Source organism: Thunnus thynnus, chromosome 2 (genome assembly GCF_963924715.1).
Source record: "Thunnus thynnus chromosome 2, fThuThy2.1, whole genome shotgun sequence".
Classification (NCBI taxonomy): Eukaryota; Metazoa; Chordata; class Actinopteri; order Scombriformes; family Scombridae; genus Thunnus; species Thunnus thynnus.
Window position 1 is genome coordinate 18,960,407 of NC_089518.1, and position 16,056 is coordinate 18,976,462.

Here is a 16,056-nt window from a genome sequence, read left to right on the forward strand (position 1 = left end):
AGTTTACTGTGAAAACACAACTGCAAACAGACAGGATCCTTAGTAGAAAATGGATTTTCTTTTGACCCATAATGAAATGCCACAGTGGCCAGCTGAGGAAATAGTATTTCCATTTTATTTAAGACAGGGTACTCAAATGTTGAACAGTTAATATAACACTGTAAGCTGTTTAAGAGTTTGATTCATATGTATACCTTTATATTACATTTAACATGAAAATCTAAATCTTTGCTGTTTTAGCGGCTCTATTTCTTATGCACTAATAGCTCTTTCAGTGGAAGCTATTATTATATTAAAAAATCAGAATTGATTGAAATTTTCAACCAATTTCCCAAGTCAGTGTTTTAACAACATGTCTGTTGGCTCACGGAAAACTTTTAAGCAAAAGACATATTAAAGGGAAGTCAAAGTCAGGCCTACTGTGTAGTAATCCAAATTCCGAGAGCGTATTGCTTCAGTCCTCATCGTTTGTTGTTGCAGCTATAAGGGAAAAGTGGCGATAAGGTTTTGATTCCCAATGTATGCTCTGTGAACAGACTGATTTAGGGAAGGAAGCACCTTTAGCACCTTTGATTGTCTTTGCCTGCTGATGTCACATCCTTCCGCTGAGCTGTCTGTGTGTGTGTATGTGTGTGTGTTTCCTGTCTTTCTGTCCTCCAAGACCCCGGGGCAGAGCTGTTGGATTGAAGGATAAGAGGGGAAACAGTGCTGGCGGAGTCTCATTAGTATGAAAATCAATTAAGTTTAGAGTTGAAGTATGAAGTTTTAAGTTGAGAAATTGGTTGAACTAGGGTTGGCGAGGAATTGAGAGCTCATCTTATAGCACTTGAGCCACTACTTATGACAGTATACTTTGTTCCATGATGTCAATCACACTTATGAGTGCTTGACAGAGTGCATAAAACGCACGCCAACCACAGGGTATTGGCTCACTTTCCTCCTCATCAATAGACAGGTGTCTCAGTTCTAAGGCGCATAGAGATTGAAAATAGAATACATGTGAAAACATCTCTGTCTTGCTAATGATCCAACTAAACCTTGAGCTAATAGAGAGAGACAGGTGAAGATTTATCCTCCAACACACACATAAGAACACACACACACTGCAGCCTCTCAAATTCAAGTTTAGCTCGAACCCTCACTGGAAAAAAAAAGGAATGAACACATTATAAGATGATCCACCACTATCACTCTAATCCCCAGATGTACATGTTGTTAATCTCCTTAGCCGCTAACATGTTAAATTAGCCCTAATATCTGCTGAGATTCAGAGCCATAGAGGCCCACCTACGCATGGGATACCGCCCAGGTTTAGGTCACTCTTCTCCCCCAGCATTCGAAAAAGACACAGACATTAGAGTGTGTGTGTGTGTGTGTGTGTGTGTGTCGGGTGGGGGGTGAGGGAAGTAGCAGTGATAGCCATTCGTCACCCTGCCTATCTCGCTGTGACAGATGGGGAGTGCAGTGTGCCACATAGAGGAGTCACTGCCTGTAATGACATTAGAGGCACAATGAGACCTGATACACATTTTTCTGTTCCCATCCTGCCTGGCCATCGACTTGCTCCTTTGCTTGATCCTTCCCCTCCTCTCATTTCTCCTGGTATATCTCCATCCATCCTTACAGGCGATAAAGGGCTGTGTACCACTATTTCCAAATCAAAAAGCACATACACATACTGCAAATGCACTCAAATGCACCCACATTTATACTGGCTCATGCACACATAACTACAGCAAAAACACAAAGAAGAAACCTCCAAACATCTACACATCCGGGGGAAAAAAAACAAAAAAAACTTAAACGTTCTCAAGGAAAAAAAAATCTTTTACATGACAGAAATGCTCAAGTAAAAACAGAACACTGCGAGTGTGTACTGACATTCAGATTGTATTTGGAAAACTATATTAAAACGCTTTTTTTCGTCCTCCTTTTCAAGGAAATGGGAGTTTATTTAAAAAGAGAGAGCGTTTATTTAATGTACCATACACCTCCTAAAAGGTTTACTTACTGCAGTGTAATATGTTATTTCAAATCCTCACAACCACATTTCCTAGGAGGATAGGGGATACTGGTGTTATATATATATATATTTCAGGACACATGCTATTACCAAATGTGTTGCAGATGTACCATGGGCCGCGGCTGTGCTGTCGAGGTGGGGTTTCTTGGAAAAACATCACCAATCCTGTCATGATAAATCACCTTCCCCAATTTGCTATAACATGTAGAATTAGGATTTGAGAATATCAGCATCAGCACAATTCTGCACACGTTGCATGCACAGGACTGCCGGTTTCGGTCTTAACATTTTCCCTCACAATTCTCTGAATGCAGAAATAATCTGATAGACTATTGCGCGCAACTTTTGTTCTTGGAACTAGAGTACGGTTCATGTCACGTCCCTTCTCCTGGTTCACAAACAAAACTATGTGGCTGTCTCTCATAGTGACAAATTAGTCCCGGGCATGAGTCAAGGTAAAGTTCCTCTTTTTGTCGGCCCCTTGATTCAGAGGAGTCGTCTTCAGTGTCTGTCCTCAATAACAAAGCCACATTAACAAGCACCCTACAGACCATCTATTAGAATGTGAAAAAGCGCCATGTGCTGTATATTAGTTTTTAGTGACTAAACACTTGGGAGAGAGGCGACCTAGAATCAAGCCTTGTGGTGCACTGAGTGTATATGTTCTCATCGTCCTCTCAGCTCCACTTCTGAGACACAGAGAGAGAGAGAATGCTCATTAGAACTATGTGCTGAATCGCTGCTCCCTCTCCATTTCTCCCATCCTCCCCCAACCTTCATCCTTCTCTCTCTCTCTCTCTCTCTCTCTCTCTCTCTCTCTCTCTCTCTCTCTCTCTCTCTGTCCGTCTGCTTAACAGATGGGAGGGTCGTGGGTACAGCTCTTCCCCTCCCCCTGGAGAGGCCTGGTGCCTGTTCAAAAGATCCCTCTTTATGCTTCACTCCATTTCCCTCTCTTCTCTCCATTTATCTGTTTTCCTCTCTCCACTCTCCTTCTCATTGTCACCTCTCCAACTCAAAGCACAGAGAGTTGGGACCCAGGATATAAAACAAGCAGAGGAGCAACCGTTGTCCTTCTGTCTGCATGGTGCCAGCGTGCTCTCTGACCTTAGCAGTCGCCCGCTCCGGCCTCCTTCCAGTTACCAGGCTAGTGTGAATGCAAGCATGCCATTAGTCAGGCTCGGCAGAGAAGATAAAGAAACTCTTGTGTGTATTTTTCCTTCTCCATATGCCGTTCCCTCTCTCCCCACGCCTTACTTGGGATTAGTAAATTGGCTTAATGTGTACAAGCTTGTTAGTTCTTTCTATCTGTCTCTCTGTGTGTCTTCATTTTGCCCCTCGCTACTTTCTCACCTCGTTTGCCCTCTCAAGGTCAGGTGTCAGTGTCAGTCCCTTGTGAAAAATTCTTGCTGAGGATTACTGCCTTGTGCTGCTTGACCATGTTCAATAAGCGGTGCCTGTTTCCTGCATTTCTCTCCATTTCACTGTCTTGGCGTCATGGGGCTAAATTGGATTGAGTGATTCAGTGGTAATCTGTTGAGTCAACTGATGCTCTATTCAACACAAGAGAAGGAGAGGGAAGAGAGCCTGATGAGGAGGTGGGCACTCAGTTCTTATCCAGGAACTGCCTGGCATTCGTATGGGACGGGGGCGGGTGTGAGGAAAGGGGGGAGGGGGAGAAGTGGGGACGGAGGGAAGGGAACTTGCATCGTTGTGTAGGAGGAGGTAGAGGAGGCAAGAGTGAGAAGGGATGGGAAGGGGAGGTGGCTGAGTAGGGGAGTCACTGACACGGGGCTAAGCGGCAGCAGAGCCTCACCTCAGGGAGTGTTGGCAGGTGCTGGGAGCCAAAAGCAGGGATTAAATGTTCAGGACACGGGCTTAGTCTTAGCGTTAATGTTACGTAAGGCCTAAGGTGTTGCCCCAGCGGGTGTTGACATTGAGAGGTTCAGCTCTGCTCAGTGGGCTGTGGGAGGAACGAGGAGGAGGTGGAGGCCAGGAGGCAGGGATCACAGAGGTAACGCCTCCTTGTTTGGAGCGATGCCCGGGCTGGGTAGTGTTGAGTACAAAGACTGGGAGGGGATGATGCTGTCAGCCTGTGATTGAGGTATGCCGGCTTGATTGATATCCTTGTCTGGCTGTCTTGTGCCAAGCTCCTCAGTGTTGGCTTGTAATCCTAGTTTGTCTGACAACATCCTTCTTTGTTTTTTTCCAGAGGGCAGCTCTTTGTTTTTCTGTCTACAGATGGGTGTGTTTGCGCAGAGCAATGCTAAAATGTTTTGGATAGCCTCTTCAGAGCTGCCACAGAGTTATTTTAGATCTTGTTATTATGATGGTGGTGCAGTCCGGCTGTTGTCCTAACTGCCAAAAGATGCGTTTATGTCTGTATCTCATTTCTTCCATAAGTGGGTGTATTCCAAACCATCAACTCAGGAAGTTTTTTGTCATGCATTTCATCATTGTTGAAATTGTTTTGTTTCACTTTGTTTTTCATTTTTGTATGATGGAGGTTTTTTGGCAGAGCGGCTCATAATGGTTGATGCAATTTTAGTTCTTAAAATTTCAATATATTTACGAAATCAGTATATTCATAAAGGCTCACAATACCAACATTATCATACTAGTTTTAGCCCTAACTACACATAACACTTAACACAACTTGACATCCATACTGTACTACTGTACTACAGCCTGTGTTTTCTGTTGCAAATTAAAGGATCTAGAGTTATGTACTATTGTTACAGGCCCTGGTCTGTCACTAAGAGCCACAGTATCTGGATGTCCCTATTACGCGCTTTCATTATCAATGTCCTACTCTCTAGAAGAAAGAGGTCAAGTGCACAGCAATGTGCTGCACTCACCTCAGGGGTTTAGAGCTTTCTTGTGCTTTCTCATGCATGTTACTCAATAAATACATGGATTCAGGTTAGGTGAAGATAAAAAAAAAAAAAAAGGAAAGGAAGGCGAAAGGAAGTGCAGTACAATGTGCATGTATGTGTGCGGCAGCGTGCAAAAGAGAGAATATGAGAGAGTGAGGAAGAGAGCAAGGGTGTATGGGAGAAAAGAGAGGGAGAGAGAGAGTGATAGAGAGAGAGACTGAGAGTGACATGTCTTTTGGTGAAGCAGTGTCGTCTTCCACATCAATGTCTGATGCTTGTGCTGCCAGGTGCCGGAAATCTGGTTCAGAAAGGAGAGAAGAGAGAAGAAGGGGAAAGTAGAGAAAAAAAGGCAGGGTAGATGGAGGATTTTTTTTTTTTTTTTTTTTATGTGACGGCGCTGACAGCTCCCCTGCATTGCACTGAGCTTAAATAATGGGATGCTCATTTGCATAACGAGGGACGTTATCACCTCTACTGTCAAAAGAAAACACAACAACAGTTCTTCTGCTCCTCCCTGAGATAGATTGGGTTGGCCTACTTTAGCACTCTGGAGAGATGCACTGGAGCTCTGGCTTAGCCAAGCTCACACAAGAACACACACACATACACACACACACGTGCACCCTCACACACATGCACACACACACGGACACTCACTGACGCAAACTTTTTGGAGCGCAGCTTTCTTCTTCGCACATGCAGTCCAGCTCCTCAGCTGCTGGCCTCCACTCCTCAAACACAGGTACACACACACACACACACACACTGAGCCATGCACACAAAGACAAGTGCATGTATTCAGATGCTCCTCAGATGCCCTCATTGACATGCAATATCTCCAGCTGGATCAAATTCATGTTGGAATTTTGTTTGATTTCTGTCACTACGAACTGTCCGTCTACCATGTTTCAAAAGATCACTCATGGCACTTTTTATCTTCTCTTCTTTATTTTTGGCTTTGTTGCGCCAGAACGTGGCAAGGCTGAGCTCAGTTTTACATCTGTATTCTATCCTGCGACTCCCGTCTGCCATTTTGGAGCTGAGCTGCAGATAGAGTAGAAAACGTCTGGCAGTTCCTCTGTCAATACAGTGCAGTTTCGTGGGAAGAAACAAAATGTATTTCTCAGTCTGGAGGTAATGTTACAGTGTTGGTGATTAGAGCGTTTAAGTTAGCGGCACTTCCAAAACACTGTCAAACTCTCTGTGAACGAGGCGAGATCCTGACAGCGCTGTCTCCTCTCATAGTCGGTGCCTGGGAAAAAAATGCAAAAACTGATTTGCATGATATCGACAGTGAAAAACACAGCAGTTCTCACAACATTGTTGACAGATTCTTTGTCTTTCTTCACCCTCCCTTGTGGCTGCCATGATGCCACTTTTATTATTTTTTTCTCTCAGTATTTTGCCATATTTCATTTCATTTAATGCTCATCCTCTTCTCCCCCTCCCCTCTTTCTTTTTTTCTTGCAGGTACGGATGCTGGAATCTTTGAGTTGATTGGAACAAATAGAAAGCAGAAAAAAGACAGATAAAGGAAGAGCAGAAGAGTGAAGAAGAGAAAGCAGAAGAAAGAGGAGAGAGAAGAAAGCATAAAGTTCTTTAGTAAGAGGAGAGAAAGAAAGAGACGGGGACGATGGGGAGGAAAAAGATTCAGATCACGCGGATTATGGATGAACGCAACAGACAGGTAAGTCCCTGGGGGATGGGAGGATGGATGAGTATGAGGGTGGGGGGAAAGGAGGGGTGGAGGGGGGGGAGGAAGGAGAAACACCCTACACCCCACGCAGCCCTCAACAATGAAGGTCTTCTGGGAGTCTGAGCAATATGAACTAGGGGACAGAAGAGTGTATGCGGGGATAGCACAGTTATTGCTTTGGGTGGAAGTGTTCCATTGGCTTATAATGGCAGGTTTGTTTCCCCTCAATCTAACGAACCAGTGTGAGGGCACTTGGAGGATTTTTCCAAAAGGGGATTTGCATGAGAACATTTGTAATTCTCAAAACCCATTCTGCATATCACTGCCTGCTCTGAGGGCTGCGGCCTACACACAACTTTAGCACCCTTCACACACCCAACTGCTCACACCATGCCACCCAGTATAGCTCACTGGCAGTGGAATATTACCAGGCAGAGGGTGGTAGCATCGGAGAGGCAGGGTGAGAGAAAACATAAACAAATAACCAAACAGAGATAGGATGGTCTAAAGTGAACTGGACTGGGCCAACAGGGTGGAGATGAGGGACAGCCTCGGAGACAAACACTGAAACAGTATTTTTCTTGAGCTAAATCAGTAACAGTAGGACTTCTGTAGCTTTCCTCTTAGCACAAAAGATACATTTTTAAACCAGCGATACATAGTCATTTGAGAAAAACCCCCGGCCAAACAGCACATTAAAACGACAGAATTCTTGCAAGACACTTTTTAACAGCTGGCATTACTTGAGAGAGACATAATAAATGGTGGACAATGTGATTCAAGCAGACAATATGGTCTGTGGCAGGAAATAGATAAAGACAGAACTCTCTCACTGCCCTCAAGGCCCACAATCGATCACTTCCTGTGGCACGACTGACCACTGACACTTTGTCAGCTTCCTGGCAGCCCAATTGGATCCATATGCTGCTAGCGTGGCCCCTGGATCACAGGTCAAACACACACGCAGACACACACACCTTGTCTACACACAGGCCCGCTTCATTGCTTTTGCCACGTCTTTATCGTCTGACATCCACAGTAATGCTTTCAACCGTTTTCCACAGTGCTCTTTATCAAACACAGTCATTTGTGGCCAGAGTAACGTGACATAAAGAGTCTCAAGGAATCGATTGGACAATTGAAGCAGATTTTGACCTTTTTCATGACTGTGCCCAGTGAGTGTCATTGCAAGTAAGAGGATAGTGGGAGGGGAGTGACAGTGTGAATGTACCTGAGATAAAGAAGCAAATTCCAGTAATCATGATTTTATTGTCTATGATACACAGCTGCAGCACAAACAGGAGAGAATAAGAGAGATACATAAGTAGATATATATATATATATATATATATATATATATATAACAACAAAACAACAGATTCTAATTTACGTATTTGTTATTGAAAGAGAGACAAACAGACAGAAAGACAGAGCAAGAGCAAGGAGGAGGTCACAGAGTTTTAGATGAGGACTAAAGCTATCGTGTTGCAGCAGCACCCACACTTCCTCCTTATTGTTATCTCAGCCCTTCTCTCTCATCCTACCTTAGACTGGGCCCGCCAGTTGCACCAGGCACTCCGGCTCCTGAGGATAAGGAGGGAAAGAGGGAGACAGGAAGGACACCTGAGGGGAATCGATGCCTGAGATATCCGGGCTTTACTTACAGGGAGAGAAGGGAGGGGAGAAGCGGGAGGAGAGAGAGAGGGTTCAGGGAAAGGAGAATCAATATACCACTGGATTTTGTTGTTTTGATCTCTAAAATGATAGATTACTTATTCAGTTTAGTTATTTTAGGCAAATGATGACTAATATGATGTCATCAAGTCATGTGGAAAACACCACATGCTCTGCGGAGCATATGGCATTTGGTGTCATTCAACCTACAGCCCAAATAAATGACATCACCATATTTGAAGAGGCGTACATCACAAGACAAAGACAGAGACAGACACAGAAAATTTTCTTCTTAAAAAAAAAAAAACAAAAAAAAAAAACAAAAAAAAAAACGGAAGCTTTGGCTTTGCATATTTTCACTTCCTTTTTGAGAAAATGTCCCGGAGCCAAAGCCAAATAAACACCAGAGGAGTTTGTATAGTGTTGTTTTTCAACCTCACATTCTTTACATACTTTTACTGTTTTATGTCTAAAAAGTATTGCTGTCTTCTTAAAGTTCTTCTGTGATCTTCTGTGTTTAGCAATAGTGACTTGACACAATAATAACATCTAACAGTTTAATAAACTGAACATGGCACAATACCTGTTTCTGTCCAAAAATGGCAATGTGAACCTAATTTAAAATTTCCCCTGAATCTTACCTGTCTACACTCTACACTATAACCTTTGATGGAATGGCACCAGTCTGTGGGGCTGTCAGCACTACCTTGCCACCTACAGGGCTACACTGCCCCCCCACCCTTGCCCTCCCTGTAGCGGCACCATCATAGTGGGCACAGGACCTGGCTCTCTCTGGGCGGCCACTTTGGGCTGCCACCCCAGGCACCGAAACACTTCCCCAGAGCAGGGGCAGAAGGGCCAGGCCTCCCTGGTGTTGACTGGCTGCCCGGAGCTCTGGACAGTGGGCAGCAGTGTGTGAGCCCTGGCTCCAAGCCCCCCGACCACTCAGACCCTCTCCCAGCCTCGGGCACATGAAAGAGCCCCCTGTGCCATAACTCATGGGCTGCACACAGAGAGCAGACTCTCTTGCCCCAGCACACAGGCACACACACCTACAGTACAAGATATGGGCACAGGTGTGTGTGTGTGTGTGTGTATGCATACACACACTGGCATATATTTGAGACGTAGCAGATTATACACTCAGACACTTACTTAGATGGTGCATTTAGTGTCTTGTTTATGCTGCGTAGACAAATGCAAGCTTGTTAACACATGTACACATCTAAAACACATCTATCTCTCTAGGGTAGATAGTAGTAGTAGATAGTCTTGGGGATCGACTAATTTACTGCAATTGGCTCTAATTAGTGTTACCTCTCCAGCCAGTACACTCAGTGGGCTTAATTTAGGATGACTTGTTTGTGTGAATCTGTGCATATGTGTGTATGTGTGTATGTGTGCGTGTGTGTGTGTGTGTGTGTGTGTGTGTGTGTGTGTTTGTGTGTAGGACATGTTGGTTCCAAGGGGGAAGGGACCCAGGGCCAAAGGTTAAACATGGATCAGGTCATCAGTGACAGGAAGTAAAACAACAGGATCTCCCAACTCCCCCAAACAACAGTCGCACTAACACATACTTGGCTGGAAGAAGATAAAAAAAAAAAAAAATACATGTTTTTATGTCTTCCTGCATATGCCTCCTCTCATTCTTCACAATGTTAGCTGCAGCACTGCAGCTGAAATAAGGAGTCCTTTTGTTTCTACGACAAAGCATTCCTCTCTCCAATCAACAGGACTTGGGTGAGAAAATGTGCGAGTGAAATTAACAGCAGGAAAATAATGAGGCCCACAGGATAGCTCCTCACCCCTGCACCCCTCCTCTGATTCCCTGTTTCCCACCTTCTACCATCTCTTTCTTTTACCACAGCAAGTGGCACTCCTCTCTGTCATATGTTCAGCACTGCGAGACCTCACCTGAAAAGGGCTCACTAAGCTCTCACCTTCTCTCTACCGAATTTTTTTATTCTTTTTTGCCTTTTCAACTTATTTCTTGTGTCGTTTCTCATTCACATGTTCTTCTCACCTCACTCTCTAATTTTTCCCCCCTCACCAGAACCTCTTAATGGTTTGTGTAGCTTCCTCTCGTTTACTTCCTTTGTCGACAATATGGCTCATTATTTTAATTTTCAAAATAAATATCTGGGCATATTTTGAATATTAAAAAGAAACACAGTGAAAAATGAAAATGCATTGAAACAAACAAATACAAAATACTGTATGTGTGAAAATCAGGTTATCATATAAATTTAGAGGAAGCAATCTGTAGACTGTTGTTTAACCGCTTATTGATTCTCTTAAATCTCACTTTGAGGAACTCTGGCTCATAATCTGCAGCTCATTTATACATCCTCTCTCCATTTTTCTGAGCTGTGCTTGTTCTACGCAGACTTCATTTAGTGAAAAATGGGGATAATAGGGTCTTCTTGCTGCAGAAATCACTAAAACAATTAGTTGTGTGGGGACATACAATCTGTGTGAAAATCAATTTAAACTAATCTGTTCCTTTTAAGAAAAAAAGTCTGGGTGTTTTTGATGAAAACTGGTGAAAAGTGAAAACGATGCACCTTATACATTGTTAGCCTCAGTGCCACGACAAAAGTTTATCCACCGCAAATGAATGACAACAAGTTATTTTTGTCATTCCGGCCACTAAGTTTGGCCTTGCAATGTAACATCCAGTTTTTTTTCAGCCAGTGGGCATATCCTTTTCCAGTTGTGGTTTTTAGCATAAACAGGAACATACAGAAAAGGAGCATAGCCAGCCATTACAGTGCTGTACTGAATTGTAATTACTAGCTCTGGTAAGTAGAACAATCTAAACTGGCATGTATTTTAAGACACCTATAACTAAAATTGGCATAATTAAGACACCACTCAATCAGTTTCACAGGTTAGCTTTTAAATACTCCAAGTGGACACTCTCGATTCAGATTCTGAATGAAGAAATATTTGGAGTCTGCTGCCTCCTGCTCCTACTGTATAATGAAGGCGCACTGAAAAGGATGATAAGTGGGGTTTTGAGGAGAGAGAAGAGCATAGCATATATTAGAGGTGGGACAAAGCCTTCTTTGTTGTAATGCCCCTCTTAACAGCTTCTTTGGCTGTGAGGCAGAGTTCAGACCCAGGTCTTGGGCTCCTCTTATTCCTTTTGCGTAAGCCCATGTCTTCCTGCTTGGCCCCTGACAATGGGATAAGTGTTTGTCTCAAGACAAATTGTGCTGCTCCATAGCTGAATGACATGTATGTGTGTGTGTGTGTGTGTGTGCGCTTGCGTGTGTGTGTGTGTGTGTGTGTGTATGTGTCCCCACACGGCCATGTTTGGTTTTCTAACCAGCAGTTTTTGGTGCCTGTCTCTCCACTCCTCCTCTTCCTCCACCTCCTCCTCCCCCAGGGAAGCAGGCAGGAGGTGGGAAGCAGAAGCGAAGCCATTGTGAAGGGGAAGCCACTGGCCTCTTCCTGTTATGAGAGGAAATGCATACAAATGTGCTTCCTGTGCGTCCACCCCCTCTCTCCTCCCTCCTCCCCTTTCTCTGTCTCCCCTCTCACCCATGTGGCAGAGAATCAGCCACTATCCCTCCTTTCTTCTTGTCCCTCTGTTTATCCCGGGCGTTTTTCTCCTCTTTTTGCAAGAGGAAATGTGACGCGTCATTCGTGCTGAGCAAAAATGATTATTTTCGTTTTTATATCCTTTATATACTACTTGTGTGCATACAATTACATATTAACACACAAACATGCATGCACAAGATAAAAAAGTAAACAGAAGAAAGATGAATTAAATTATTAAAATTGGATAATGGAAAAAAATTAAGAACGAGAGGAAGAGGCTCTAGGATGTAATTGGTAACATGTTCAGGTATTTACAGTGTATAGGCGAGTGTCTGAACGCATTTGTTTACGAATGCATCTGAATCTCTCTTGGGATGGGGTTGTGGAGGAGGATAGGGGTGAACGAATAGGACTTGTCACTATGAGTCTACAGTGTATGTTCACTGTGCTTACGCCTATGAGTGAGTGGAATAGTGCATATAACACATATATACATATACAAACAGCATATATGCATTTATGTATATATTATGAGTAGATATGGATGCTCCAAAATTTCTGTTGTGTTTCTTATGCCCCTGAACTGTCTCTGCCCCTGAGCATTTCCAGTTATCTGTTACAAGGTTGAGTGCTGTGAAATTTGTGTTGATAGTGTTGATAGTTAAGTGGTTTTCAAGCACCAATATTCAAGGAGACTTTGAGATGTTCCGGCCAAAATTCTGAGTGAAATTTTTGAGTGAATATTGAGATCTTTATGAGAAGAATTTCTGTATCAGGGTGATAATTGTAGCTTATAAGCACTTCACACAGAAGACTGTCCTAGAACCATACAATTAGTTTGAAAGTTAAGGTTCCCTTTATGTCATGATTTAGCTTACGTGATGACCTCAACAATTTCCAAAAAATGGTCTACAAAATTTCCGTGTGTGTGTTTTGTTTGTGATAGGTTTCACACCTCAGTTACCAACTTACTGTGAAAAGACACTTGGGTTCACACTCACACTCATACTGGTCCCTTTTACCAGTACACACAGTTGCAAATGTGCTGTGACGTCATGCTCTCTGTTATTAACATGGTGGTGTGTCTAACAGCACCCACTAACCAAGGAAACAAAATTACTCCCCCACTGATATATACGTGGTTTACAACAAGTTTTTTGGTTTAACAACAAGGACAGAATTCAACGAAAGAAATCAATATTGTTCAATTTAATCCAGAGACATCAGAATTATAGGTGCTTGGACAAATTCAAATTAGAAATAAAATATAAATAACTGTGATGTCAGCTCTGTGATGTTTAGTTCCCTTACATACAAAAAGATTTTAAAAAAAATAATGGAACAGTAAAACTTGTAATGTTCAACCATTTACTGTGTTGCTTACAAAATAAGTTAAATGTCATAATATTTTATAAACATAGATTATAAGCTTTTCAATAATGAGAAACTTTCTCAGTTTTTGATAATTAGCATTTTTTTCAGGGCCTGTCACTGGCATATGTCTGTAAATATGCCGGTAATGTGCCATTCATAGCATCTGTTTTTACACGCTCAGAGAACAGAGCAGTGGCTCCTAGAATACCGGTCCAGAGGAGTTTACAGCTGCTGTGTAGGCCGGTGGAGCTGTTTTGAGCTTGCACAGGAAAGACCAGTGGTGACATCAACAGCTTGAATGTTGATGGGCTAAAAGGGTCACATGACACCGTCATGTGAGGCCATGAAATCCCGACAGACTTACCTCAAGCGGTGAAACTGAATACTGAACATAAAAATTGCATAGCTGAGATACAAATTAGCACATCCTACATGATGTTTCCACCAGTATACCAAGATAGCAGTTATGTACAAGCCAACTGTCTTTTCAAATGTGTGTATTTGTACTTGTTCAAGCAAGCATGCACTGCCCGGCTGTGTATTTGTGGCCATACTGTATGTACATAACATTATTAATGTATGTGATTTTGTGTGTGTCATATTGAGATGTGGGGGTGTTGTGTGATATTAAATGTAGGTGTTATTGTTTGGTCAGTTAAAGCTTTTCTTCCTGTTGTCTCATCTATGTATGAATTATAAATACATGTACAGTTCCTCATTTAAAGTGTGAGACTCAAGACAACTTTGATTGGATTTTACTGTTGTTCTTTAAAGAACCAGTGTGTAGAATGTAGTGACATCTAGCGGAATGGACATGGCAGAAATGGAATATAATATTCATAAGTATGTTTTAATTAGTGTATAATCCCATGAAAATGAGAATCATTATGTTTTCCTTACCTTAGAATGAGCCCTGTATGTCTACATTGGGAGCTGGTCCTCTTACACAGAGCTCGCTATGTTGCACAACCATGTTTCTACAGTGGTCCAGAATGGACAAACAAAACACTAGCTCTAGAGAGGGCCATAAAATGTCTTTATTTATCTTAAAACCAAATAATACTAATCTTCACGTAAAAGAAACAAGAATATGGCCTTGCTTTTTCTCAGAAGACCATCTCAGACAATAACAACATAACCAACGCACTCTCACATCAAAATGTGTAATAGTTACATTGGTCCACAGCGCAAAACATATTAGTTTCACAATAAGGGCTCTAAAATGATGAGATACCTTTTTTTTGGCCTATTCTTTTCAATTTAAAAAATGGTGGACATTCCTTTTAATTTTCAGTGAAAAATGCATTTTTTAAAGATAGTCTCAGCATTAAAATGCGTTTTGATAACATTTCTAGAGAGAAATGTGCATTTTATTTTCATAATGAATCATTCAGTAAAATTACTAGTTCAGCTGTACTAGATGTTTGATATATTCAGTAGATTTATCTTTTTACAATCCTATTTTACAACCCTACTTGGAAACCAGAAGAACTACAACTGTGGTGCTGATTTGTATCAAGCTGCATGGCAGGGCTTTAGGGAACTGTAGTTTGTAAGAAATATTAATGTTTTTCCTAGAATTGAAAAAGTTGTAAATACTGAATTGAGAGTACACTGAGGAGTTTAAGGGAATGGTAAACACATTTGTTTTTCATTTGTTTCAGATTTTAAATATATAAATTGGTGAAAATTAATTTTGAGAATTAATTTTAATGATGATTTATCCTCAGACACATATTCCTGGAAATATAATTTAAATAAGCAACTTCACGTTTTACAATCACAGGCTACAAAACACCTTTTCTTAACACAGATAGTGGCGTTTGGATTCAGGTTGCGGCCGACAGGTGGCAATTTGAAATGGAATGAAGCCCACCAACAGCAGACAACCCAAAACAGTAGTCGAACACCCACAACACAATGCTCTTTCAGAACATGGAGTGCTCTAAAATCTACGTTTTTTATTGAAAGAACATCATCAAAAAGTTACGTAAAATAACACAAATAACATAAGGGCTCAGATAACTACACAGAGCAAGGAGAATGATTCAAACAACATGCAACTACATGGTTTCAACAATAGCAGTGTCCATAGCAACCACCATAGCAATAATAGAAAGCCTAAAAAAATCGTCATAATAATAACTGACAAACTAAATATTATATACATTCACTGAATGAAGATTATAAAATAAAATGCACATTACTCTCTAGAAATGTTATCAAAATGCATTTCACTTCCGAAACTGACAAAAAAAAAGACAAAAAGTCACGTGACGTGGATGCAGGTCAATGGAAAAGAATAGACAAAAAAAAAACCCCAAAACGTAGGCCTCCTATAATTTAAGAGCCGTTATTATGAAATTAATACGTTTAACGCTGTGGACCAACGTAGCTATTACACATTTTGATGTGAGACTGGGTTGAAATAACACCAATGAGTACTAGGCTTAGTCTCCCTGAATAATTAGATATACTCTAATGTCTCCATCAATAGAACAAAATCCTCATCTTCTGATGTTGTGACCGGTAATTCTGTGTGCCCAATCCATTTTGCTATGCCGTCCCCCTTGGTATGTTGTTCTTTAGAGTCACTTTTGTACTTAGAAGCACTTAGAAGAGCTGTTGAAATATTCTGCCGGGATGTATTAGCTTTATTTGCCCATCCTAGTAATCAGAGGTCTTCTGTATCTGTGAGGTTGAATAAGGGGGAAAAAAAAGAAATAAAAAAAGCTTTTCTTTCTCTCACCCATTCCCCTTTCTCACTCATACACACGCACACATACAGCTCCAAGTTGTCTCTATACTACATTTCTATTTACATGTCATATGTTTAACGTTAAGTAACAGTAACGAGTTAACATGAA

General features: G+C 41.8%; 1 protein-coding gene across 12 annotated transcripts in view; it reads left to right on the forward strand.

Annotated features, from left to right (window-relative positions):
* mef2cb (myocyte enhancer factor 2cb) overlaps window positions 1–16,056 on the forward strand; it is a 75,955-nt gene that overhangs the window by 25,212 nt on the left and 34,687 nt on the right. For all 12 annotated transcript variants that reach the window (XM_067607910.1, XM_067607937.1, XM_067607928.1 and 9 more), the window contains one exon: window positions 6,367–6,583. In XM_067607910.1, coding sequence (XP_067464011.1) covers window positions 6,530–6,583 — 54 coding nt within the window. In that variant the 5' untranslated portion in view covers window positions 6,367–6,529. The remainder of the gene's footprint in view (window positions 1–6,366; window positions 6,584–16,056) is intronic.